The 27,921-nt window shown below is 44.2% G+C and overlaps 2 protein-coding genes across 2 annotated transcripts; one reads left to right on the plus strand and one right to left on the minus strand.

Moving 5' to 3' along the window:
• Positions 1–260: 260 nt before the first annotated feature.
• Positions 261–4,057, minus strand: LOC120695295. The gene is made up of 4 exons (XM_039978580.1): positions 4,026–4,057; positions 1,803–2,216; positions 633–1,688; positions 261–550 (listed from the first exon to the last, which is right to left on the minus strand). The coding sequence occupies exons 1-3, from the start codon at positions 4,055–4,057 to the stop codon at positions 830–832; spliced, it is 1,305 nt and encodes a 434-aa protein (XP_039834514.1). The 3' UTR covers positions 261–550; positions 633–829.
• Positions 4,058–23,431: 19,374 nt separating this feature from the next.
• Positions 23,432–25,598, plus strand: LOC120676346 (transcription factor WRKY19-like). Its single transcript, XM_039957605.1, has 3 exons — positions 23,432–24,180; positions 24,282–24,404; positions 24,785–25,598. Exons 1-3 carry the CDS (start codon positions 23,906–23,908, stop codon positions 25,245–25,247), a joined length of 861 nt encoding a protein of 286 aa, XP_039813539.1. The 5' UTR covers positions 23,432–23,905; the 3' UTR covers positions 25,248–25,598.
• The last annotated feature ends 2,323 nt before the right edge of the window (positions 25,599–27,921 follow it).

A 27,921-nucleotide genomic window follows, 5' to 3' on the forward strand; every position in this document is an offset into this window, starting at 1 on the left:
GAAATGGTGAATTTGCCCTCATTTTTTAAACTTTGTGATTTTGCCCCTACGATTTCAAAACGAAGGCTGGTTCTACCCCTGATCTGTTAAGTCCCCCTAACGGTGTTAATTCTTGGACAAATGGAAAACTTTGCCCTTGCATTTTTACCCCTATTTCTTAGGATAATTGTGTTTTTACCCCTACATTAGATCAGCAATTGATATTTTGAATACAGAAATTGTCAGCATTTCGACTGGTAATCCATATGGACAGAATTAAATATCAATCAACAAACTAATTTGGCAAATATTGCATTAAGAGCAACAAACCATATCCATATAACATGCCATCTTAGTATCATGTTCGATGACAACATAGAGGTCCAGAGAACATGTCAACCACCAACACAGGTCTAAATGACATGTCAAACAAAAGTAGCTACCAGTAGTGGGTTTCCTAAGCAACTAGTAGTGAGCTACACATTAATCACTGAAACCCAACAAAGTAGCAAACCTCCTAGAAGTTGCTCCTCTTCGGCTCCTTCCTCTTCCCCTTTCTTATCTAGGTGCACTTTATATGAAAAAATTGCAGAATTATATTAGTAAAGTTACTTAAATATGTAGTAAACAAAGACAATGGTGGCTTGTCTTACAGTGTCTCATTGTTGCCCTCTTCTAGACCTCTTCCTCTTCCCCTTCCCCTTCCTATATCACTTGCACTTCACATGAAGAGAGTAATAGCAAGTCAATTTATGTGCACACTGAAATTTGCTTGAAAAATAGTAACGAACAGCAGCCATCAATCACTTACATTGTCTCATTATTGTCCTCTCCTTGACCCCTTGAAAAATTAGCAACCAGCATATTTCTTGCTTGTAGATGCAAAAAAAGTCCACTTGCATCTTTGTTCAGCTCTCTTACACTTAACTCTAAATCTGATCCTGTCTTTTTTCACAATATCGAAAGCATGATCATGCAAGACAGCATGATGTGTGACTGCTAATTTGCATTGATCCGTATCTGGGAAGATCACATTCACATCAATACATGGATCACCTGCGTCATATGTAAACATGGGAAGATCATACTCATCTTTCTCATCAACAATTTCAGCATCAGGATTAAACTCAGTGTCAGAGTTGCTATCATCCCCAGAGTCTGATGATGCAGCCAAATCTGTGTCATAGCTGCTGTCACTTTGTACCTCTTCCCCTTCCTCATTTGTGCCTCTCTCATTTGTGGCTGTTTTGTTGGTGTCTATCTCATTTGTGGTTGTTTTGTTTGTGGCTCTCTCATTTGTGGCTGTTTTGTTTGTGGCTTCCTCAATCAGGAGCACACTAGACCTCACCGAAGGATGAAACCTTCGCTTTGTGGGTGAAAACTGTAGTGGACCATGAAAATCAATTACCTGAGCATTGATGCATACTAATCCCTTCTCTATATTCAATAGAAACCATTCTAACAAATTTTCATCAGATTTAATCTTCATAGAGTAATTCTCCAAATCACACCACAAAGTCTGGTATTGTTTAGAACCCCACAAGCAGTGCTCAACAATGAAATCAACTAGCTGCAGCAGCCCAAAACTATTTATGTCAACAATCTTGGTTGGCAAAGTTCTACCTTGCCACCATGATTTTGGACCATTGTCAGGTAAACTGAAAAACGAGCGCACTCTAACAACAATTTTCAATTCTCTGTGATTTACCCTACAAATCACAGCAGGAATTAAAAGAAGTTAGGGAAAAATCACAGTATGTACTAATCGTTGGCTGGTTCTTACATTTAATAAACACACATCTCAAAAATTAGTGAAACTATACCTCTGTTCTTCCATGATGATTCTCCAACAGTAGGCTTGTTGCAAGCAGAGGACGCCGCGGTGCTTTTTGGAGGCGGCAGGGGAGGGGCACGCCGGCGCCTTGGCGGTAGCCCTGCGCGCGGGTTGGCGCCGCGGGGAGGGCGCGTGCAGGCAGAGTGGGCGCGCCGGCGCCTTGGCGGCGCCTCCCCGCGCGCGACTGCGCTTGGATGGCGGCTCCCCGCACGCGCGCAACTGTACCTGGGGGAGGCGGACCCCCTGGGCGGCGGCCCCCCGCGCGCGACGGCGCCGAGGGGTGCGCGCGCCGGGTGGGATGGCCGCGACGGCACTTGGCGGCTGCGGGAGGGCGCGCGACGAGGCCTGGGGAGGGGGCCGACGAGAGCCTCCAAACTCTAGCTCCAATGGTGACGGGTTGTTTCTTCCACCAGGTGAAAGAAGATAAGGTGAGGGGTAGTATTGTCTTTTCCCGTATGTGTTTTTTCTTTTCCTTTTTTCGTGCCATTTAATCCTTGCAGAATAGGGTACGGCTCGTTCATTTCAAAATTACTAGGGTAAAATCACAAAGTTTAAATGGGGGAGGGGGGTAAAATCACCATTGACGTTTGGAATAGGGGTAGAAATGTTTTTTTCCCAAACAAATAATACCTACGTGTGTGGTGCAGAGGCTGGAGAGATTATGTCATTATTCATCTTTTCTTTCTTAAGTAAAAAAAAAGAAAAAGAAATTCCAAGTTCAGAACGTTCACGTGTGATAAAGATGTCGACATTGTCGAGAAAGAACGGGTCCCCGTGCCGTCGTAAGCATCTCATATCACCGGCGTCGTCTCAGCACTTTTGTTGCGTAACTCCTCGTGATGCTGGCTACTTTTTATTAAGCGTGGTAGCAAATAAACGTGTCTGACTTCGTGTGGTATCAACGACAATGAGCGTTGCAGACTCCATCCTTTGGTTGACCACAAGTACTGAAGCCAATTGGTTGGTTGGTCAAAGGAAGAAGATTGGATGGCTGCCATGTTGATGCCTGCAGGTTAGTTAATTTCAACGCAGGGATTCTGTATTTAGTTGGCGAAAAAGTTTAGATTTTGATAATGTAGCACATTTTATTGTTATTTGACAAATAATATCTAATTATGGATTAATTAGGCTTAAAAGATTCATTTCGTGCTAATCTGTGTAATCAGTTATTTTTTAAACTCCATTTAATGCTCCATGTATGTGTCCAAATTTGATGTGACGGATACTGTAGAAAATATTTTAGAAACTAAACAGGTTCTCAGGTTGACAATTGGGGTCTGCTTCCGATGCTTTCTTTTAATTCTTGCCGGACGTCGATCTGCAATGCTCACGGCCGACGTCATTACACTTAAGCACCTCGTGCGAGAATTCGCTCTCTAATACTAATAATTTAAACAATATAATAATAGGCTTTCGTATGACCACAACGGCTAGCTGCATGATGTTGATCTAACTTCCTTTCTACTACGTACTGTAGTAATTGCTCTCGATAATCTACACTAGCGTGACCACAACGGCTGCTCAGTGCTCACGCTCCCCTCAACCATCAACGATTATTACTGCCGGGCATTGCTAACTATTCGTATATAATAAAAGTGAACTGAGTGTAGCTGAACTGGTAAGGTATTTTGTGGTACAACTTGCTAACAAAAGTTTTGAGTCCTTGACTCAATAATGATTCTCGTATTTTTCTGAATTTATAGATAATATTTTTTTTACTTAACAAAAAGAACTGTTGGTGATTTTTCAATCACGGCAACCAATAGATTGTTTCAGTTTATTTATGCATGGATTAGGAAATAAACCATGAACTTTTCTTTCTTTTTTTGAGTAAATTCTCTGTATCCTATTAGAAATTTAACTCATGCCATTCATTCTTCTATTTTCATCACTTACATGTCATTGCCATTATCTCTTTCCAAGAAAAGACTATAATGTCGTTTAATCGTGAAGGGCTTCCAGTGTTGTGCCGATTTTACCCCTTCTCAAATCCTATCCTCATCTCGTCCCCAAATCGCAGCCAGCTGCAATCTGCCTCGCCGCATCTCGCCCGGCTGCCGCCTTCTCGTCACCCTCACAGTATCCGTGATTCCCGTCCGACCCCCGCATCCTCTGCTGGCCACGGCTCGCGAGGGCCCGCTTCGCTGCGCCGCTCGAGCGGAGCCTGCCCGGCCGCCGTGCCCCGCGTAGCCGTGGCTCGAGCGGCCCCAACCTGGCCGGCGTGTCCCCGCGCGGCCGCCGCATCCCCGCCAAGGCCTATTCGCACTCGGCGGGGGGTGCGCCGCAACTCCTCCAAGGCAGTCTCTATCCGTGGTGACAGCCAGCGTGAGTCCACCATGCTGAGCGCCGCCACCAGCCCCAAAGATTAAGCGGGCAGAGTGCTCTGGAATCTTGCTATTCTTGATAGAAATAAAAAAAACGCACGCACAAGCACAACGAGCTTCAAAGATCCAAATGTTCTTCACTGTGCCGGTATTTGGTTGGACGCCAAGGCTAGAAGTCAAAATTCTCGGTCTTCCCGCCTGACCGTCGCATGCTCGCTAAGGCAAGAAAAATATTTCATCTATTCTCAACAGGGGTAGTATTGTCCTTTTCATCTTTACTTAACAGCTAAGATGACGAGAATGGCATAGAAGGGATAGAGTTAAATTTTCAATGGCACGGAAGGAACAGACTAAATTTCGATGGCATGGAAGTGAAGAGATAAATTTTTAGTGGCATATATGGAATTTACTGTTTATTTTTTTTGGAACCGTCTTATCTAATGTTATCAATTTTTGATTTTTTCTATGATAATCTCGTCTCAGCATCTTTCAAATAAGGGAAAAGTTCAGATTACTCTCCTCAAGTATATATAGTCAAAATCCGGATAACTCATTGAACTAATTCTTGGTGTCATTTTGTCCAATTTACTCCTTAATAAGACTTATCTTTTTTATTTATCCATTCACAAGAGAAGTCTTGGGTTAAAATTTTGCAAGATGATAGCCGACATTGTAACATATTTTAAGAAAATATGTCAAGGGCAAAATAATGATGAAAAATTCATAATATATTTTTTAACATACATTATTTTGACGCCTACTACAACCCTGGAAAATCTAAATTTAGAGCCTGATTGGTGCGCTTCCCAAATGTTAGCATATCAAAATATAGGCAAGCCCATAAATTTTGACACTCATTTGGTGAAGGGCAACAAAAAACAGCCCCGGCGACCTCCCGGCTCTTCGCGTTGCCTGTTGCTGCCCGCCGGTGGGTTTCAACCGACAACAGTATTATTTTTGAAGGAAAATAAATAAAATTGTCGCTTGATGGAAGCAAAATTAAATACGTGCCACCTGTGACACGTACATCTCTAAAAAAAAGACAAAATGTATTAAAAGATAAATTGAACCAAATGACATAGTTTAGGGGCCAATCTGAACCAATATATAGTAAAGGGGTTATGCAGATTTTAACCATACTTGAACTTTTTCTACTTTATAAACAAATTAAAGAAAAAACCGTGTGGCATTTCCTTGTGCTGGATTATTAAGCCCACATAGTAGATTGTGTGACGGGCACACATTGTTCTTCATCTGCAAACTTTGTATCCACATGCAGACCACAGTCCTTGTGCAAGCATTGTTCCAGGCCCACTTGTTACTTGTTAGCCCACTCACCAAACCCCGTTACCAATTTTATTTGGGCCAAACCGTTAACTTTTCTACTGGAACGTTTAGCAATGCCCATTCCAGCCCATTAGAACAACTTTAATTTGTTTCCACTCTAGGGGAAAACGAAAATTTATAACTTTGTTGTACACGCCAAATGCAACCATATCATTTGCATTGCACATGCTCCACTTGCAAAGATTAAAGTTCACTTGCACATAACAAAATCAGCTCATACTCCTTTTGGAGTTTCTTTTAGAATGCGTCACCTTTTAACCCGTCAAAAACAAAGGGAAAGGTTCACCTCTGTATAATCTCGGAAAGGAAATAAAAGCTTCACCTTTTCATGATGAGTCCTTAGCAATAATTTCGCTGACCCTAATTTTAGTTTCCGCGACGCGTCCTACTCATTAGCGTGCTGATTAAATCAAACCTTGCGGCCGTACGTGTTGGCAGGCTGTTTCGAGGAAATTTGCGTTGGTAGGCAGCTAGGGATCGGATCGCAGCTGAAAAGTTATCATTTGTCAAAGCTACTGCGTCGTTGTCTGTCCCTCTCCAATCTTTCCATCGGCTACTGCCTACTGTACGTGTGAGAATTGATCGAGATGGGCACGCTGTGGCGGCGTCACGCGCTAGCTGCAGGGACCCCGAGAGGACGTCATGTTTGCACTGGCCAGCGCCCAGCGGAATTGCTCGACCCTGGGACCCCAAAGAACTCCGTCAGAGTCTCACAAACTAGCAGTGGCGGAATCAGGATTGAGTCGAACCCCGGGCCGAGTTTTAAGTATAGTCGTCCACAAAATCACAGTTCAAAAGATACATGAAAATATAAACGGAAAGATAGATAACATACAAAAAACATCATCGCAAAGTAATATATTTATTCTTCTTCAGCAATTGATCTAAGTCCTTCTTCAGCAATTGATCCAAGTCCAGAGGTAGAAGCTACTGCAAAATGAAAAAAATTTGGGCCGAACCCCGGGCCATGGCCCGGGTGGCCCGGGGTGTGCATCCGCCCCTGCAAACTAGGACTCTGTTTAGCGAAGCTCCCAGGACAGTTTTTGGGCAAAATCCATAAGAAGCTCTGTTAAACAGTTTTTGTAAGAGAAATCGATCTTAGAGAATCGTAAAAAAATCACTTCAGCTAGTGATTCTGGATATGGAAAGACAAAGAAAAGGTATCTACCTTAATAGTAATCTAGAGTGATTGCCTATACATCTCTCGAAATGTTATGCAACGTACAAGTAACTTTATAGCAACGTAGGGGTCAGCCGGTCAGGTTGAAGGAAGCACATGCTTAGCTTGCTTTGTTATCGATCTATATTGATTCAGAAGAAGATGCAGGTACAATAATACACATGTCATTTTTCTTCTTTCCATCCACTGCAATAATTAACAAAAGTGAGTCGATCAGACCTGCCGCGTCCCTTCTCTTTCCCCTTGCTACAGTAAGGAGGAGGCGGAAAGGGCGATTTTTGAGCGACCGCTTCTTCCGGCGGCGATTCCGGTGGTTTTCCTACTCTCCGATTGCTGGATCTTTTCCAGCGAGTCCGTTGTGAGGTATGGCCCCCTCTCTTTTGCTGCGAAAGGGACTCGGATCCTCCCTTTCCCTGCGTTTGTCCTGGGTTGCTGTTGCGGCGGCGACTGCAGGTTCCTTTTTCCGACCGGTGATTTGTTGGTTGCCGGGGCGGGTCTTTTTCTTCTTTCGTTTGCATTGCAAGGATGGCTGTGTGCGTTCATCGGATTTAAAGTGCCTAGGACATTCCGAGGTGCTGGCTTTTGCAGCAGTTGCCAAGCGTTTGGTGTCCTTCAGTGCAGCGGGAGGAGAAACTTTTCCGGCCACCGGTTTTCTTGCTGGTGATGGCGGATGGTGCTGTCCCTGTTTTTCTTTGTCGATGGAATGGTTGATGTTCTTTCAGTGGCTTCGGTTCGTCGTAGATCTGCTACGGCGACGACTATTGCGACATATCCAAGGCTTTGGGGGGTTCCATGGCGAGGAGGACGGTGGACTTGGATGGATTCCGGCGGGCTGGAGTCGCTGGCGTTCGAGAAGACGGTGGAAGCTCCTTGGTGTGTGTGTTTAATTATCTTGTACACCATGGTGTTTTCTACAAATACGCATGGTTGTATTGTATGTCTTCTTAATACAGTATTCCCTTTCGCAAAAAAAAAAGTGAGTCGATCAGGAGGCTGTACTAAGCTGTGGTACAGTCCTGTCCACAGTGATTCACTTTGTGATGGCCCTATTTGTGAGCTGTAGGGTTGTGCGATGGAATGGAATGGGAACAAATTCAGGGCTCATCACATACTGCTAGTATATTCAACCGCAAGCAGGAATAATCTCTGCATGCAAAGATCAAATACCACACCAGGAAACGCCACTAGAGACGATCGACACAGATGACTTATTATATTATTGATGTATGTGTCTACGGGCCCGATTGCGGTTAGGAGTTAATCAGGAGCAATCAGCAGACGATAGCTATGCAGTACTAGTACCCATCAGAAAGCAGAGGCATGCGTATGCAATCGTTGGACAGGTTCCACTTCCACGCGCGTGCGTTCCTACGAGTTGGACAAAATCAATGCCGCGTCTCTAGATATTGCTAGACGACGTAGTAGGTCCGGGTCCGGAACGGACAAATTAAGGTGAACAGTGCCTGCTGGTGGAGAATTTCTGATAGAAGCTAGATCATCAGTCATGAACGAGCTAGCTAGTGGCAGCGCCAGATGCACGGCGTACCTGCAGCAGAGCTCTCCATCAATCAGTCCAAATCCAGCGACTTCGTCTCCGCGTAGTCCAAGCCACGCCCAGATCAGCCGTCGTGAGAGCTTTCTCCGTCCGGCCGGCCGCGTCGCGTCATCACGCGTGAGCGAGCTCGATCAAAGCGGCGGGCCGACCGAGAAGCCTTAGCTTTTCGACCGGTTTGTCGCCGCCGGTATGCTGGTGGGGTGCGGTGCGGCCCGCGGCCGCCGGCTGGCCGGCGTCGCTCGCCGGGCTCCATCACGTGTGGCTCCGGACGGGCACAGCAAAACCTGGGGCCGGATCGGAGGCCATCACAACCCCGGTTTTCCCAACAAGTAGAGCCTGCCACGAGCTCTCTGATCCTGCCAGGGTTCGCGTACCGCAAGGGCAAGTTGCTCGACTTGTCAGAACGGACAACAAGTTGCTCTACTGGGGTTTGGTTTATTTGGCCGGGTTCAGTTCAGGCACGTGACAAATAAACTGCGCTAGATAGCTGTGGCGATGATGACGAGCTAGCCAAGGGGGATGCATGCTGCTGCTGCATGGTGGGTACTATTATTGTTTTCTTTTACATGCATAGATTGATTAACTCTATTCAACTTCTCTGACTTGACTTCATGAAGCGAAGTCACAAAGATGAACAGTGCTCTAAGCCTGGATGAACAATGCTCCCTACCGAATTTTACTGTAGCATGAGTACCGTAGAGATCGATCTTATCCATCCATCTACAGCCCACAGAGGCTCAAAAGTCACAGGAATAGTGTACTGATTAACTGCCACAGACAGGGAACTGCATGAACTATGACGAAGCTGTACTGCTAGTACATCTGACCTCCCTTTTCATTACCACTTGAGGATAACATAATTGGGCCAGTATGTAGGAAACTTACACGAACTGTCATGCATGCATTCTACACAAGTGTGCTAGTAAAAAATATGTGCTGCAGGGGTAAAAGGACTGTTACGGCTGGTGTGCGACAAGCCTCAAGCATAGTCGTTAACAAGGGCGCTAATAATAATTAAGTGTACATCACTAGTACTTCTCTGTTTTCTAGTTGAAATAAAAAAAAAACATTAGTACCGAGCTCAACTGATTCCATGCACGCATGTTGGAGCTTATTGTACATCAGTGTCGAGCTTGACGCCTTCTACGCAGGCCGTACGTCACGGCATGTGCTGCAGGCGGGTCATACCATTGAAAATCTCCCGGGGCCGCCATGCCTGTGTCTGTGTGTGGCTACCAAAGAATGATGGAACGGGACGATTTGTCTCCTCGCAATGGCGTTGGCTACATGAATAATCCACACCCCTGTCCTGTCATCACAGATAATTTAACCACACACTTTAGCTTGAACATACTACAATCTGTGATGCTGATCACAAAACAACAGCAAAGGATACGCGTGTTGGCCGAGAGGAAAAAGTGTCCTTAGCTAGCTGGTCAGAAAGACGCGTTGATGGGCTACAAGCCAGTGTACCTTTCTTTCTCATCAGTAGTGAAGAGGGCAAACTATGTTCCTTGTTTTTTTTGTGTTGGCTGGTTGCCGCTGCATTTCATCCACACCAAAAGCCAACGCTTTGTCCTTGTCATACGGATTCATCTGCCTCACCTTTAAATTTGTTTAAGCCAAGTACCATATGATGATAACGTCTGCGCGGGGTTGGTGACCCGGTGTAGTTTTTTTTTTTGATGGAACACCCGGTGTAGTTTTCTTCCCATGTGGTCTCTGTCCAGCGCTTGGGAGCTTATCCTGATGTACTTGGCCCCTGGTGATCTTCTACCTCCTCTCGACACAATGTGGGTGGGATACGATGGTAGGATGGGAGTGTTGTTTGTTTCTTTATTTCTTGATATTGATTGATGTTCGGTTACTAGTACACTATTATTGCGGGTATTAATTAATATAAACAGTTTCATTGGTACGGTCGTAAGATATAATTAATGATCTACTAGATTTTCAAATATAACCGCTGACAATCTAAGCTAGATAGAGAAGTTCATGGACGGCTTATTACGCCTTCAGACCCTACTGCAAGACAGGATGATTCATGCAACAATTTCTCGAGTGCGATGTTGCGCAGAGGTTTCAGACGCAATACGCATTGAGATTCTCTCTCTCTCTCTGCCCAGCTCAACTACTAGAATGTTAATTATTGCTGAAATTAAACCTGACAAAAAGGCATACAAGCATACAAAGCTAGCTATGGGCAACTATGCGTATGTTTTCTGCAAAATTTCGATATCTGCTCACCACATACGGTCTTAGCAGGATCTAATTAATTAAGTAGAATGAATAATGAACCTCTGATCGATGACTGATGCACCGGACAGTATCTTATCTCCAGAAAGGATCCACACCACGTGATCAGTTAAGGCACAAAAATGCAGAAGGAGAACCAAGCAGCGGCCACAAAATTAAGATGCTCAAAAAAACAAATGCTGGTGCGCAGCACAGAGAGCAGCACGCAGGTCTCTCGTACTACAGATGCAGCATACTGTATGCCTAACACTTGTTGGCAGCACGCGCTGCTGCAGGTTCGTTACGTTCTCTCTCCGACGACGTCAGGGCGTCCTTTCGCCCGCTGAAGTCACCTTCGCCGTCTTCTTCTTTTCCCCACAACGCGTAATAAAGGGACCTCCCCCAAGATTCCCGCCTCCCGGCCGCTTCCACGTTGCCTCGCCAATGGGATCGAGGCGCGAGCACGACGACGACGTACGGCAACAGCTAGCTCTGACTTCGCTCTTCCTTTCCTCCTCCTCAATCACATCAACACATGATCTCTTAACCCTCAAGAAATGCGAGATGACAAGTTTTCTGTGTTTGTAAGATGCTGATCCAGCAAGAAAAGTGAGATTTAGTTGCTTAACTAACTAAATAACTAACTAACTCTGAAATTAGCTTGAAAATAAAATCACACTATATATATATATATATATATATATATATATCATTAAGTAAGCCTGCCGCAATATATATATGTTGCTCATAGTCATAGATGAGTTGCTGCGAAAATGTAGCTGGCCAGCCGCAGAGGGAGAATGCAAAGAAAAAGAAACCGGCAATGATTGCCTAAATAATCTGCTAAGACGGATAGGCGCAGATCGACACAGAGCTGCAGTACTTGCAAATTGCAATGGGCCAATCTTATTTACTAGTTCTGGCACAAGCAAAAGCAGCAGTGAGATATTATTCTGTGGCCTAATCTGTGACTACGCTATAGGCTAGCAAGAAACCCATTGAAAACCCAACAGAACGGAGTTGGGACGACCCTCCAAAACGGTTCATGAAAATAATAATGCATCCTTGATGGCACATGAACCAGCTAATAATTAAGCTATATATCTGTCACTACGCTAATCTTGTATGAAGCATTGAAGCTCATGGTATCAACAACGTTGCCGCATTTTCGGGATCATGAGATACCACCTAAACAATCTGCGCGCACAAAACACTGCTGGAGAAAGGCACATCAGTGCCGGTCACAGGACGGCTTAGTGCCGGTCCCTGTGGCCGGCACTAAATGGCCGGCACTAACGTGACAGACGTTAGTGCCGGCTACTCTGACCGGCACTAACGTGCGTATGTTAGTGCCGGCCCGAAATACCAGCCGGCACTAACGTGCCCGACACCGCCTGGCGCCTGGCAGCAAGGTTAGTGCCGGCTGGTATAACTGGCCGGCACTAAACATTTTTTTTCTTTTTTATGTTTTCTTTTCTTTTTTATACGTATGGCTATGCGTATTTCTACCGTATGTGACTACGTAGTCGTACTTTTTGCATTACACAGTAATATTAGGACCGCATATCACACTAATATTATATATATATATATATATTCGTAATGTATGGAACACTTCGGAGTTCAAAAGTACTTGAGATATTACAAATTATTAAGCATCAACTATAGTAATGTATCAGCTTCCTCGTCGTCGGATCTTGATCTTCTTTGGCGACGCTTGCACGGAGATCGCCATGAAATAATTTTTTTCAGTATGATCCCACAACGAAATCTGCCAAACAGAATAATTTGCACATTAGCATGGAACCAACAGCTCCTGAACACGAATAATTCTGCTAAATTCATAGTACTTCGACCATTTCAAATAAACATAAATGTTTATAGTATTTTCAGGATGAGGTCATGGTAACAGAACAAAAGGATTTACCAAGTGTCTGATCAAAATTTTAGATATCAATTTAACTTGGGCAAAGGAGTTCTACATATTATAGTGTTATAAGAAATACATTTTTTTAATATATGACCCGTCATATATTTATAAATGTAAGAACACACTGACATGCTCTTCTACCTTTCTCATATTTATACCCTTAACTTCACTATGCTTCTTATTTGCAATACATGCACCCTGCCGCCAAACAAATAATTCAGAGAACAAAATGGAACTAAGAATGCATAGATGAATGGCCCGCCATCTCTATAACCTTGTTCAGTTTGTTAGTATTATAGTAAGTAAAGAGGCATCCTCTGTAAATTGATTAAGCATCCTTTTTGTGTTATAGGCGCACAAACTTGACTCTGCATCATCTGTACTATGATTTAGCTCAAATATATAGGGGTAGGTTAGAAACAAAACAGGATATGGATTCCAGCTTTGCTTGCAGGCACAAAATTAGAACAGTACAAAGAGTAAAATGTCAAATTATTTTGGAGATTCAAAAAACCACATCTTAGAGACCAGTCACAGATCCAATCAGTTGATGGGCTGATGGCCCCAATTGCTGCATCAAGAGGTTTCATGGTCATATGTGTGTATAGTAGTCCTGACAGAAGTGTGTGTCAAGAACACCGATATCTAACAAATTACAAACAAATTCAGAGGTGAAACTGAAGAGCACACAAGTTGATGTCTGCACTAATGTGATGTTGGATTGATGCAGGATTCAAGCATGTAGAGTTAGGCTTCTTGTTCATGTAAATTATTGTGACGTAGAGCTATGACACAAACTGTTGTTTAAATTGCTGGCAGATAATCTGATATCCTTACTGCATAATGCACAGAACAACTGGGGACCTATTCAGAAAGCTGCACCTCTGAATAGTAAGCGTGAACACATCTAATTTATCCACTGAACAAGGATTATAATAGTAAGACATTATCTTATTTTTCCAGACTAAGATCAACCTAAGGTCACATGCACATCCAGAATAATTCAACGTGGGCGCACATCAGGCTATCAATATTTACAAAAGATTTATTTTGAACAGATCACAATATGGAATTCAGCAGATGCAGCGAAAGAAACTGAAAAAAAAGAATCACAGAATACCAAGAATAGGGTACTCAAGGACAGCCTACCTCCTAGTCTCCCGGAACAGCTATTCTAAAGTCATAATTCCAATTAACAGGGTAATGATCATGTACCAGGTATGCTGATAAAATGGATTATAAGTAGTGGCACACCCTATGAAGCCAGATTTCACATGTGACCCAAGCCATGCCCATGTAGATAAGCTGAAAATGGTAGTGTCAAATATGACACTGATTCGTACATCAGTCAGGCTAACTTAGGCAGCATACAACTGATTTTACCCAAATCAAAATCTAGCAAGAAGGAAAAAGAAGATGAGGAGAAGGGGAAGGGCATGAGACATGCCAGAAGAGATGGGGGCGAGTCGCAGGGGATCCGGAGACGCAAATCAAAACCTAGCAAGGAGTGCAATCAGTACATAGCAATTGCTTGCAGAGCTTAAGCAGGCAACCGCTCCGCCTCGTTCCAATTTTGTCCTAATGAACCAACTAATTGCACTCGGGAGGAGCCGAGCTGATGAATTTTGTGCACGAACTGCATCAGGAACTCACCTACTTGGCGAGGAGGCACGTCGGGGACGCCACAGTGGTGCGCAGTGACGCCAGAGCGGAGCGGCGTGATGGCGTCGTTCTCATTGAGCCGCGGCGTCGAACCGCGGCGGCGGCGGGGGCCCAAGGACGGCGAGGTCGAGGCGGCGCGGGGCAGCTGGCCGGCCGGGGACGGTGGCGACGAGGTCGGAGCGGCGGCAAGGGCAGGCATCACGTCGGGGACGAGGCGCCGGGACGACGGACGATCGGGGCGGCGCGGGCGCGCGAGGACGAGGACGAGGGCACGCGAGGTCGGGACGGCGGATGACCAGGGCGGCGCGCGATGTCAGGCCGGCCGGGACGGCGGGCGACGGTCGGGACGGCGGGGGACGACCCGGGCGGCGCCGGCGCATGAGGACGAGGACGAGGGGGACGAGCGGCGGCGGCGGCGAGGACGAGCCGAGGGCGGCGGCGGCGCTCGAGGCACGTCGATCTGAAGAATGAACCAAGTGGGCGCCGATCTCTGTTTTGGGGGCAGAGCAGCACATTAGTGCCGGCTGACCTGCCCTCGTGACGTCAGGTGGTGCAGATTAGTGCCGGCTGATAATTCTAGCCGGCACTAACTTACTCTAGTTAGTGCCGGCTAGGTTTACCAGCCGGCACTAACATGTCCCATCTGGCGGGAAGTCTAAATTGGCCGCGCCAATTCTTTTGTACCCTAAATTTTTAATATTTACAATAATATAACAAAAATTTATTCATAATAAGTTTAATATTTACAATAATATAACAAAAATTTATTCATAATAGGCTTAATAATTACAATAATATAACAAAAATATTTACAATAATTACTATCGGCGAAACTTATTTCTTGTGTTACTTTTGTACAAATTAAAAAATCAGGAGCTGAAAGTTTATAAGACGATGAAAGTGACAACTCAATCAAAATGTTTTCTTTTACATAAACAAAGCATAGAAATTTCTGCGACAACAAGCAAGTGAGAACCATTTCTAAAAATTTTCATTTCTTGTTTCAAAAGAATAATATATTCTAATTCAAAAGACAATCATCACTTTTAATGCTCGTTTGATTATAACTTAATATTTAGGATTTCTTTTGGATCATTACTTTTATAAAAAATATTAAATCAACTTTAGATTTTAGGTGCACTATACCGAAGAAAAATATGCTTCTAGTTAATTATGAAACATCTGGAACATAGACACGCATTGAGACCCTTAAGGGCTGTCAAACCTAACTCTAGTCAACATTATCACCACAATCAAATGTAGATGAAAAAATAAATTAGAAGTCCACCCCTAGGAAGTTAACTGCTGCAGGAGCAGAGATATGATTGACATGTATAGTCTATTTCATTTCAATTCAGCTTATTGCAACAGAGTGAAATTGTAATTTTCACTGACTTGCTTTCTAATACTAGAAAATTCCTAGTCTTTATGATTTTCATAAGGCACAGGCGAAGTTAAACTCATGATCTCAATGTCATGGATATACTTAACCTAGACTTATTCATATAGCTCTAAACACTGTATTTCAATATCTTAGGTGCCGTCAGTATACACTGTAGCAGAAGTTTGTACGGAAATTAGGAGAGTCAAGTTGACAAAGAAATGCCTTCTACTGTTCAACAGAAATAGTTCGTATAAGTTTTTGTCAGACAAGCAGATGAGAACCAATTGTCATTCGTCGTTTCAGAAACAATCCCAATTAAGAATTTAAACAACAGCCTTAACCAATATATTTTGTTATAATTTGACGTCTTGGAGTGTTTGGACCTTTATTTTTAGAAACAACTATATTTTGTTGATTCACTTTTATAATTGAGGTTTTTTACGGTGTACAATACCACCATTTAGTCGTATATTGTATAGAGAAGATCTAACCCTTTGTTAGTAAGGGTAATCTAGTAATTAATACCTAATTATAATTGAGAGACAATTCTACTATAAATGTGTTCCCGTGAAATAATTCAAAAAAATTACTCTAAATGTGTTATAGTCAAACTATCTAGTAAACCTTCTCTAAAAAGTAACAAATCAATTCTACTTTGCTCAAATTAATGAACAAATCGAAAAATTATGCTCATTTTTCCTCAACCTTAAAATCACTATTTTCTTTATCTAGAATGCATGAAACGAAAAAATAAACACCGTGAAAAAAAGTGGAAGAAGCTACTAACCTTTGGTGCACTTGGATGGGTGAAATCCACACAAATTTTAGGGAAAATGGGCACCAACTCCCCTCTAAAACGCCATGGGAGAGAGGAGGAGGTTGGCCAAAATGGTTTGGTCGGGCTGGGGGAAGAAGACGCGCAGATATATACAGGGCAACTTAGTGCCGGCTAATGGTTCTAGCCGGCACAAAGTGGCGCCGTTTAGTGCCGGCTAGACCCATTGGCCGGCACTAAGTTGCCCCGAGCCAAGTTAGTGCCGGCTAGAATTCCCGGCTGGCACTAACCTGGCTTTTGAACATTGTGGCTGCTGTGTTGACCGTTGGGCGATGGCACGTTAGTGCCGGCTGGGATGTCTAGCCGGCACTAACGTGCCCGCCGGATCCTGTTCAGGCACGTTAGTGCCGGCTCCTTGTTGACCGGCACTAACGTGCTGGTACCAATGTGGCTTTCTCTAGTAGTGAAATAATCACATATGGTCGCCGTGTCTATTCTTCTAAACGATAACTCGATCGATCTCATTATTGGAGTATATGCTATCACATCTCCATCAGTTACTATCTTAATTAACATATACATTTATATCTTCTAGTGGATCGATGCCTGTACGAACAGTTAATTAGTTGATAATAATGGTGTTCCTGTTCAGGCGTGCCAAGGGGCAGGGGGTTGAATTGGTCATCATCATCATCATATGGGCATTGGCTTTTAAAAACTCTCTGACCAATCTAATCTATTCTACATGGGTCTGGACCCCTTCCTTAACGATATAACGCGATCCAGTCGGTTAAGTTCAACCCCACTTTAACACCCCGGATACTCCGGGAATTTGCCCGGATACTCCGGACCTCTCCGGCCTTATTTACCCCTGCGCTCTTCTCTCTCCCTCATTTCCTTCCCCCTCCTGCTCTAACTGAGTCGAGCTGAGCTCGCCTCCGCCGGCGCCCCGACCATCTCCAGCCGCCATTCGTCGATCCCTTCCGCAAGGACCTCCACAACCTCGTCCCACACCTCCCCATACCTCACTCGAGCTCTTTCCCGCCGGAATCGACGGCCCTACCGCCGACCACCATGGGAGCACTACTCGAGCTCCGCCCCTTCGCGTCGATCTGCTCCTCCGGCCCTCCTCCGCCCAAATCGACCGCACAAATGGGTTCGTGGTGAGCTCGTCCACCTTCCCCACCCCTCTCCCCGGCCTTTTCTCCGTTGCTCCGTGTGCCGCACGCGCCGCCGTTCACCATGAGCACGTAAGATTGGCTGCTATTTAGGTATACCCGGAGACTCCGGGTATAAGGCAGGATACTCCGGATTTGGAACACTCCGAGGAAAACTCCGGGTATAAGCCCGGATACTCCGGACTTGGGGGTCCGGACACTCTAGATAATGACCCGGATATTCCGGATATATATCCGATTTTGCACTATATTGAGTATGTTCATCGCTAGGATGTACTTATGGTCTACTTTAGTTAATTCATTTTGCTAGTAGCAAAGTTAAAGGGTGATGGCCCTTTTATTCATTTGACGTAAACTTGTAGATTGTCTAATCAATCAAGGAAAAATCTTAAAAATACAAAACTAGCTTTGTTAGATTGGTTATGTCTATATCTACATGGAAAAATTGTTTATTCTTGTGAATTGTCCTCTACATGGGGAAAATTGTTTATTCTTGTGAATTGTTCTTTTTGACCCTTGTTAGAAATTAAATGGTGTTTAGACTTATTTAAGTTGTTTGTGCCAATCTATTAGTCTGAAAATGGTAAAATTTAGGCAGTAGTTTGATTTAGGCATGTGTAGTCTACCGTAAAAGTTTCATGTTTAGAAAACATTGTTTGAGGTGTTAGTTGGTTTATCCATGTGTTAGTATATTTAGAAGTTAAGGGATAGTTTACTAATAAGAAGAGTCATGTTAAATTAAATTAGAAAACTATACCAGTGTTTTAGGACTTAACGGAAGTTTAATTTTCGGCCGGCCGGTCTGACCGGTAGTGTAGCCAGTATTAGTATAGGACCGGTCAGACCGGTCTGGCACACCGGTCTGACCGGTAGTAGTAGTCCAGAAACTCCGGGAATATATCCGGAGTCTCCGAATGCATAGATTTGTAGTGTTTTAATTGTTGAGTTGTCCTGCTTAGGCGTACCTAGATAGTTTTAGTAATAATAATTAATTTCTTATATAAAAAGTAATGTTTAATATGAATTGTTTCAAAACTAGCTTTGTTTCCAAATCAATTAAGGGATCTTTTAAAATAATCTTTTAGGGTTGATTAACTATTTTAGCTTCCTATATATATATATATATATATATATATATATATATATATATATATATATATATATATATATATATATATATATATATATATATATATATATAACCTCGATCCTCACCATGCATCACCATATTTCTTGTGCATTAATTGGCATTCCATATGCATTCATATAGTACCCGTGGTGAGAACATCGTCCACGAATGGATCGTGAAGCCCAGGATCGGCGAAGCAGGATTGAGAAGGAATTCGTGAAGACCTGGCCCAATGGTCGGAAGGGCCCAAGGCCTTGCTAGAATTAACACTAACTTAGTGTTACCCTCAGACAAGCCCCAGTGCACATCCTACTATTTTAAATTATGTCACTTATATATGTCTCTAATAATTGTGCATTAGATTTAGGAATTGTTTGAAACCTTAGTTGCATGATCCCTAAGTTTTCCCGGGCCTTATACTAGTATGAATAGGTCGTTAGCACTGCTATGCTTAATAGGGCTCGATAGAAGTCGAGTGATAATTCTGTCACTCGCGAGATATAGGATGTCTTTATATTACAGTATATGAATTATTATATTCAAGATGGAAGGTATGGGATGGGAGACCGGATGGGGGAAGGTGTAGCCCCATCTGTGTTGATTAAGGACCGTTCCATTGTCGGCTGTGCTGATCGGGGATTGAACTGTACTAACCGCATGCCGGGAGTAGGAGGTAGTCGAAACCGGTAAGCCGAGTACTGCCTCGCTTCGAAAGTACAGAACTTCATCACCACTCCTTAGGGCGAGTCAAGTAGTCGCGGAGAATTGGGATGCATGTATTTACTTTTGGTGGTCTCACGTTGAGCTCGACTGACTATAAGTAGGTGGGGCGGTTCTGTAGTTCGATGCGGGGAGGGGAAAGGTTGGTGCGTGGGGTCCGACGGGGCTTTTGCGTGCCGTGTTGGTTAGGTCCACCTTGCAAGGTTACATCGAATCGATTCGCCGTGTCTCGCGGTTATGAGAGCCTTGATCTCTTGGTCACATCGTAGAAAGGAAATGGAATAAGAATGAGATGAGATGCAATGAGGGTTGATATTATTTAATTAATGGTTTGCTCACCTTGCTTGTTGTAGCTTTGCAAATCCTAGATGGTTAGTAAATTTATCGATATAATTGGAAGCTAAAACTGGGAAAATAAGGACTCACTTCTAGTGCTTCTTCTGCAAAATCAACCACCATCCAAAAAACATTGCATGTCTAGATATGTGGGCTAAGTTATACCCACTGGTCGGGTAAGTCTTGCTGAGTATTAGTTGCTCAGGATTTGTTGTTTACCCTATTTCAAGTATAGGAGCTAACTAGGTTTCACATCGGTGCGCTCGATGTGGCGTCTTGTCTTCACGTCTCGGTAGTCCTCGACTTATTTAGTTTGTTTCATTTATTCTCTATTAAAAATGCTCTGTAAGTTAGATTCTTCTCCGCTGCTATCTTTTCTTTTGTAAAGTTTAAATTTAAAGCGGTTTTTTAAAAGCCTTGATATTATTTACTATTTTTGTAAGTTTTTATCATGCTGGTACCTTCTGCGCTTGCCTTCGTACGAGACTTCTTGTGTGTTTCGATCGGCTTGTGGGTTGGAAACAGCCTGTCAAATTACACTTAATTAAGCTAATGCGCCAAAGGATGGCGGTTACGCTTAATTAAGCGTTTTAACTCGGCGGGTCTGTCACAGTTGGTATTAAAGCTGAAATGCACCAGGGGGTATCAGCAATATTATTTTGGTGTTTTCAAACTAAAAATAAATTACCGAAATCTACGTTTCTTTGCGATTAAGGGATTATGAGAGATTAGATCGTAAGCCATATATAGTGTAAGTTATGTCAGGTGGCTTAAATATAGTATCAACTAACTCCCAGGCATTAAGTATGTATGAATATATATATATATTGTGATTCTTCTGCAGGTACACTAACCCCGTATGTACGTAGGAAAGATTAATAGTAAACGGCTAGTATATAGGGAGAGTACGTATTGTGCCACCGAAGGATATCCGTATATTGCCATAGTTGGATTGGCAAAAATATTTTTCTTTTGTGAGGACGTGCAGGTCACGCATGTATCATATCAAACATTTGTTTTGCTTTGTGTGTCATGTCCATATAAATTTCCTCACATATTACTGCATCGCTTTTCATCAAATTCTCAATACTAGGAGAAGCCGGTTCATAGTCTATGCCAGTCAAGTTTAGAAATGAAATTTGGTTTATGGTTAATATGGTTGAACTCTGTTTTTGTACAGCTGTTAAGAAAACTTAAAACTTTTCTACGTTAGCTTGGAATCGCAGTTTAGGAAAGTTGGCTCAAATTTGTGTATTACTTATGGTATTCTAATTTATGCAAATTTTCATCTTGAAGGTAGTTGACTCAGGAAAAGTGAATCTAGTTCTTGCTGATATATATATATATATATATATATATATATAGAACTATCTCCATCTATTTACGGACGATATTTTAAAATTGTTAACAGTATATGACTTGACCTAAGTCTCTTATAAAACCATCGAGAAATTTGGAATTTGAACATAGGTATTACTCAAGTAAAATAAAGTTAAACAAAATAAACCGTTGAGTTTGACTGAACTTTGAATACCAAAGTTTGAGCCGTTTAGATACACACTATAAATATGAGAGGTTTTGTGTTGGATCAATGCCTGTACGAACAGTTAATTAGTTGATGATAATGGTGTTCCTGTTCAAGCGTGCCAAGGGGCAGGGGGTTGAATTGGTCATCATCATATGGGCATTGGCCTTTAAAAACTCTCTGACCAATCTAATCTATTCTACATGGGTCTGGGCCCTTCCTTAACGATATAACACGATCCAATCGGTTAGGTTCAACCCCACTAATCCAACGCTTTCTCGGTTTGTTGGCTAATGCCCGCAATGAAGCTTATTAGGTGTCCTATATGTGTTAATAAGGAGGTTATAAAAAGTTATATCTTGATTCCCCCCAAATGATATTTTCCTACACTCACGAATCACCAACATTAAATTGAGCCAAGAAGAAGATAAATTTCACTAGAACCTACATCATAACAGAGTGTTCTCGATGAAATCACACTACCTAGCTTTAATCCATAGTGCGGTCCCAAATATTAACAAATGACTTTGGAAAAATAAAGGCTCCGCTAAAAATAAAGATATTTCTTTGGTACCTCCAGAGGGGGTAATCTTAACAAAAAAAAAAACAATCTAGTTAAGCGGAACTACTGGCAGTGTTGTTTTTGCTATAAAGATGAGACTATTCAACACCTATTTTTAAGTGCCGCCAAGTTCGTATGGTATACGGACAGGCATTCATGCTACTTTTAGGCTTTCACATCCACACAGTGTGGCACACATATGATCCTCCAAAAACAATCCAGACACATCAACCATATGACGGCGCCGTGTCTGTTATATATACTAAACGACAACTAGCTCTCGTTAGATATTTCTATTACCATTTTCGTACTTTTTTATCTTCTGATCATCGATGCCTATACGAACAGCTGATGCATGGTAACAATAATATAGTTCTTCCTGTTCACGCGTGTAATGGGCCGGGGCAGGTTATATTGAATTGCCCATCGTCATCGTGGCCAGCTCGTGGGCAAGCAATGGCCTCTGAAAACTCTCTGATCCATCTGATTTTTCTCTATATGTAACAGAATTAGGAGATGTGCTGACGTGCATATAGTGATCCTAGACCCTGTTCTTGTTAATTAATTAAAGACCATACAACAATGCGATCCAGTTTAGTGCGACACTACTCACTGTTTGCATAATTAAGAAATGTGTTAGAAGGATTTTGTAGGTTATATATACTGCGTATACATACTAGTAGGCAGTAGCTATACGTTGCGTATATATACTGCGTTCATCTCGTAAGCAGCAGACTGTCAGCGCCTACGATGTATAACAACTGTTGATTCCGACAGAAACTGCAAAATTTAAGAATATCTGAATACGCATGGATCATCAGCCCAGGGCCTTTTTGTTTCCAGGAAATGCCCTGTCCTTCGCGGGCTCACCTTCTGAACATCTGAATTTGTTGCAGGGGACGCGGAACTGATGAATGACGAGGAAACTCCGCGGTGTGTAAATCATAGAAAAAAAAGGGGGGCAAAAACTGCGCCGGCCGGGTCATGACGTCGCCGAACTTCCATTACCATCACTCCAACAGTAGCAGCCAGTAGCTTTCCCTGTGTGAACGCATGCAGAGCGAAAAAAGAGTAGCTCCAGGTCTTGCACTGAGAACACTCTCTGCTGCTATATAGAATGAAACAGATCTGCAAAAGGGAGTGGTGGTGCAGCGTGTACCAACCAGGGCATATCACCAAACACTGCGTACGCGGGGAAAGCGATGTGTTTGGAATTGGGAATTTATACAGCCGAGTTTGCTTGTTCTTTATTCCCGATCTGAACTGGCAGGCTCACAAGCCTTTAACCGTGCATATATCAAGCTTTTTTTTTCCCTTCTGAGGATGGCCCCTCATGGATAGCCTCAAGCAAAACCTGGCCTACTGTGACATCATCGGATCCACATAACGTGTGTTGTGTCATACCTTTGCACATATCCTTCTAGGGATTGTGGGACTGAATTTCAAGGCCATAGGAAAACTATAACCTTGAGACCTTCAGAGTTCAGACCTTCAGGTCATGCACTGAGAACACTCCTTTTTTCACTCTGTCTGAACGCAGAGTGAAAAAAGAGTAGCTCCAGGTCTTGCACTGAGAACACCAAGTTGAGTGCACAATAATTTAGAGTGCGCGCATGCCTAGAACGACTTCTTTTTTTCAAAAGAAAAAAAGGAAAAGAAAAGCGAGTGATTAAGTAGGATCCTTTCTGATACTACTTCATAACTAACTTGTTGACCGTACGTGATGTTGAACACACCGGCCATCTATTGCCACACAAGAGAACTCTGGTCCAAAACGAAGCGTCCAAGAAAGGTCTCTTACTATCCCGTCTTCGGCTTTAGTTTGTGCTACGGTGTATACGCCACTAGTGCCATGAATACTTGTTCCGGCATGGCATCCGCCGTGCCCAATCAGGCCAATCTCACCGGCCAAATCCTCGCTGCATCCATCCATCCATCCATCGATCGCCAACCCCCGTCGTCTCCTTCCTATCCCCTTTAATTTCACCAACGCGCTTCACTCCCTCCCCTTGTTTCCTCCCGTTATAAAAGAGGGGGGCAGCTCCGTGCGCCACACTCCCTCACCACTTGCCTCTCTTCCCCGAGCAAACGACGACGCATTCCTGCCTCCACTTCTGCAGCACCGTGCGGTACCAGCTCGTTCTTGGCCTAACAAAGTTATTAGCTCGAGAGGAGAGAGGGGAAGTTTCCTTGGGCGAGAGAGGGAAGGGCACGCAGCAGCAACAGCAGCAGCAGCAGCAGCGCAGAGCGATGGAGAGCAGCGTCGTCGTGGACGGCAATGGAGGCTGCGGCGGGCGGGTGGTGGTGGAGCTGAGCCACATCAAGGACCTGGTGAGGCAGCTGGAGGGCCACCTGGGCGGCTCGCAGGCGCAGGAGCGCTGCAGGCTCCTGGCCTCGCAGATCTCCTCCCTCACGGACCGCTCCATCGGCCTCATCACCTCCTACGGCGGCCGGAAGCGGCCGGCGGCGGCGCCAAGCCCGCTCAGCGACGCCACGGACGCGCCCTTCAAGCGCACCAAGAAGAGGTGAGCAAGTTGATGAACCATATGATATGATGCGATTTTTTTTTTGAGAAATCTCTTTATTACCTTGTTTGCTAAGTTGTCGAGTGGTTTATTATCTGCAGGAGGACGACAGAGAAGGTGAAGCATCAGGTGAGGGCGGCCGCCGGCGGCGACGTCCCGGCCGACGATGGCCACAGCTGGAGGAAGTACGGCCAGAAGGAGATCCTTGGAGCCAAGCACCCAAGGTTAGTTGGTGCTTTTTTTTTTCTCTCCTTATCTTTGCAGAAGCCGATCTGCACGTGTGAGTTTTTTGGCGACTGGAATCGAAATCATTAGCTTCTAGTACCTCTCTCTCTCTCTCTCTCTCTCTTTGGGGGTTTGGATATTGTGGATTGTCCTCAGCTGGCTGGGTGAAAGTTGCAGCCTCTGCTCTGCTCCCAAATGCTTGGCCTCCACTTGTCCCATGGTGGGAGCACTGAAAGTGATTTGTGCTGATTTTGTTCTGATGAAATCACAAACAAAATCTCTTCTTCTTTTTTTTCCTGACATGATTCACAACCAGAGCTGCATCATTGAGAAACAGAATCTCATGGCCTGACTGACCTGAATCGTGCAAACTCTGCAGGGGCTACTACCGGTGCACGCACCGCCACACCCAGGGGTGCGCGGCGACGAAGCAGGTGCAGCGCGCCGACGAGGACCCGGCGCTCTTCAACGTCGTCTACATCGGCGCGCACACCTGCGTCCAGAGCGGGGCGGCGGCAGGCCAGGCCGCCGCGGCCGCGCAGGCGCCGGACCACAACCTCCTGCAGAGCCTGAGCGCCAGCCTGACGGTGAAGACCGAGGGGCTGGCCGCGGCGCCGGAGGAGGCGCCGCAGGGCTGGTTCGCCGCCGCGCCGTCGACGTCCGAGAACTGGGGCACGTCGCCGGCGACCTCGGACTCCAACCAGCAGCACGCCTCGTTCCCGCCGTTCGAGCTCGCCGCCGGCGACGTGCAGTTCGAGTTCGGCGAAGTGGTGTCCGCGCTCGTGGACGTCCACCCCGGCGAGTTCCACGACGACTTCGACATCTCGAGCTTCTTCGCGTGATCCGCGGCAGGCAGGAGGAAAGATATCTTACCAGACCAGACCGACCTGATGAGTGATGACCACCCCCTGTGATGCTCTCTGGCGTTTGGTCAGGGGCAGCAGGGGAGGGAAGAACACGAAGCTCTTCCTTGGTCACTGCCATCTCCTAAGCCTTATTAATAGGAATACTATTACGATATTTGAGGATAGTGAACGCCCTTATCCGTTCCTTTTTCAGTAGCTAAGGGTTTTTGTAAAGTAGAAGATTTCGTATCGGAGATGTTAATTCGACAGGCATGTGAAAGTTTCCCGTGAATTTTACCAACGTCGTCCAATACGATGCAATCACATATTTGCCATTAATTGTTTTTAGTAAAGCATGCATACTATATTACCAAGATGGAAAAACCAGACAAAAATTTATCTCTACTTAATACAAAGACAAAAAAAAAAACCAGACAAGTCTGCTTGTTTCGAGTAATACCCTGCGATCATTTGACACCCACCGCTCTGCTCGCACAGCCTGTGGAGCCATGAAGACGTGCCATGGCACCCTTCCAGTTGGTCCCAATCCAGAGCAATATCCTGCCAAGACACCTACGGTAGGTCCAATACCTATGCCAAAAGAGGATGTGCCGACAGATTCCGGGCACACAGCGAAATTAGCTCAGACTCCTTTTGATCCAAAAAATTCAGCTTTAATCTGGAAAAGGAAATAAAGCAGCATCTTTATTTTTTTTTGAAAATTAGCATCTTTAATTTTTCACCATCTCAATAATCTACTCATGCCCTAGAAGTTCTAGAACGGTTTGCTTTCGTACATGCTCTGCCACTGTCAAGCCTCGAACTAAATTCAAAAATTGAGTCGCCGCCAGGGTCGCAGCGTTTCGTTTGTGTGGCTACGCGACAATCGTGTCCAGCGAAAATTCACGAGGCTTTCCGGGAAATTTGCATGGGTCGGCAGGCAGGGGGGATTGGATTTGGATGGCAAGGGCGCCTGCACCACCGGCCGGGTCACTCTGCTTCCAGATCTCGCGAGATGGGCTGGCTGTGGCGTCATGCTCCGGGGACCTTGCAGACATGGAAGTGAGACCGAATATTAATTTAATTTAATTTAATTTTTATAAATTCTTTTTATAGATCAACGGTTAGAAAAAAAAGGTAAAAGTACCTTTCGTACTTTACAATTATTGTAAAAGAGCTCTTCTAATATATACATAGGAAATTATCTTTATGTTTTCGGCGGCTGGACGAGAAATTGATTTATGTTATGTTTCCAATTGCTGGTCATTTTAGTTTTAGTTTCTGAAGAAGAATTAGTTTCTACTGGCACTAGGTACTACTATGCAGAGTGTTGTGGTGTGCTTGGAGCAAGATGGAGTCACATCCGAAATTGCCTACTAGGGCTGTGTTTAGACCCCTGGAAAGGTGGGAGGAAAAGTCACACCGGACACTGTAGCACACTGTAACATTTTTCATTTGTTTGTGGTAAATATTATCATACCATGACCTAACTAGTCTCAAAAGATTCGTCTCGCAACGTACATCAAAACTATGCAATTAATTTTTTATTTACCTATATTTAGTACTCCATGCATGAGTCATTTGCTATATTTAATGTTTCGATGTGATGAAAAGTTTGGATTTTGAGGGGTGTTTTTGGGGCATCTAAACACACCCTAGATTAGTTAACGGGAAAGCTGAAAGCTAGCTAGGCGGCTCGACCGATTCAACAGTATAGTAACAGCTAACAGCTAACGCGATAGGAATGTTTCGTCTGGTGACGGAAAGAAGCATGCATGGTGGATCCATTCGTATTGTATCGTCGTCTGAGCTATTGGATTCGACACCAGAAGTGTTTGACCGAATTAAATGGACAAGCTAAGTGCAGCTTGTGTCATTTTGAAGCAAGATGACTATTAATAGAGATACTTGGCTCTTCTCTGGATATGATACCTTTTCTTGGACCGATCTATGATTGCACATGTTTTTTTTTTAATTTTGAGTTTGTGCTCTTTCAGAATTGTACCTGTATGTTTTCCGTTTGTACGTAACATCCGTGCATATAAATTTATACGTTTTCAGTGCAACCGCGCGCTAACTGATTCCCCCTTTTACCAGTGTTACTAAATACCTGCATACTATGTAGGTAGGTAGGCCGTCCCGGAGCAGGCACATCGTGTCTGGTCGACATCACTTCTTAACTGCAGGAGAGGACGCATGCACGTCCAAGCAGAAACTGTCAATCGGAGTCCGATCCCTAGCAACTCTGCATGCACTGGATATAGTCGGAGGCTGCTTGCTGCCTGGCTGCACCTGATCTCCACACACAATTTGCAGGCCTGCTTGGTTTGGTCGATGTCGACCTGTCCAATTAACCCAATAATACAGAGCACACACATACATCGTACGTCCACGACATTTACACCGCCGGTCCATCATCTATCTATGTCTATCCAGCTGAGACAACAAGTCAAGAAATCAAGCATGCATGATCAAGCACGCAACAAGCTCGATCATGCATGCTTGATTTCTTGATGCATGCCGGCTCACCAGCAGATCGCTTGCCACTTGGAGTTGGAGATTAATTGGGTCTCCTACCGCTCGTTCTCATCACACAGGTATATACAACTCTAGTAAAAAAAAAGCACACACTTGCTAGTAGCTGCTTTGAACGAGGTATTGTCATGTTGCT

This window comes from Panicum virgatum, chromosome 2K, assembly GCF_016808335.1.
Source record: "Panicum virgatum strain AP13 chromosome 2K, P.virgatum_v5, whole genome shotgun sequence".
NCBI classification, from domain to species: domain Eukaryota; kingdom Viridiplantae; phylum Streptophyta; class Magnoliopsida; order Poales; family Poaceae; genus Panicum; species Panicum virgatum.

Excerpts from the sequence above, each read along its gene's own strand:
- LOC120695295 (XM_039978580.1), bottom strand. The coding sequence starts at position 4,057 with ATGCGGCGGCCGCGCGGGGACACGCCGGCCAG. Across the intron at positions 2,217-4,025 it reads CGCGGGGACACGCCGGCCAG|AAACAACCCGTCACCATTGG; the intron begins GTTGGGGCCGCT and ends ACCTGGTGGAAG. Across the intron at positions 1,689-1,802 it reads ATCATCATGGAAGAACAGAG|GGTAAATCACAGAGAATTGA; the intron begins GTATAGTTTCAC and ends TGTGATTTGTAG.
- LOC120676346 (XM_039957605.1), top strand. The coding sequence starts at position 23,906 with ATGGAGAGCAGCGTCGTCGTGGACGGCAATGGAGGCTGCGGCGGGCGG. Across the intron at positions 24,181-24,281 it reads TTCAAGCGCACCAAGAAGAG|GAGGACGACAGAGAAGGTGA; the intron begins GTGAGCAAGTTG and ends TATTATCTGCAG. Across the intron at positions 24,405-24,784 it reads CTTGGAGCCAAGCACCCAAG|GGGCTACTACCGGTGCACGC; the intron begins GTTAGTTGGTGC and ends CAAACTCTGCAG.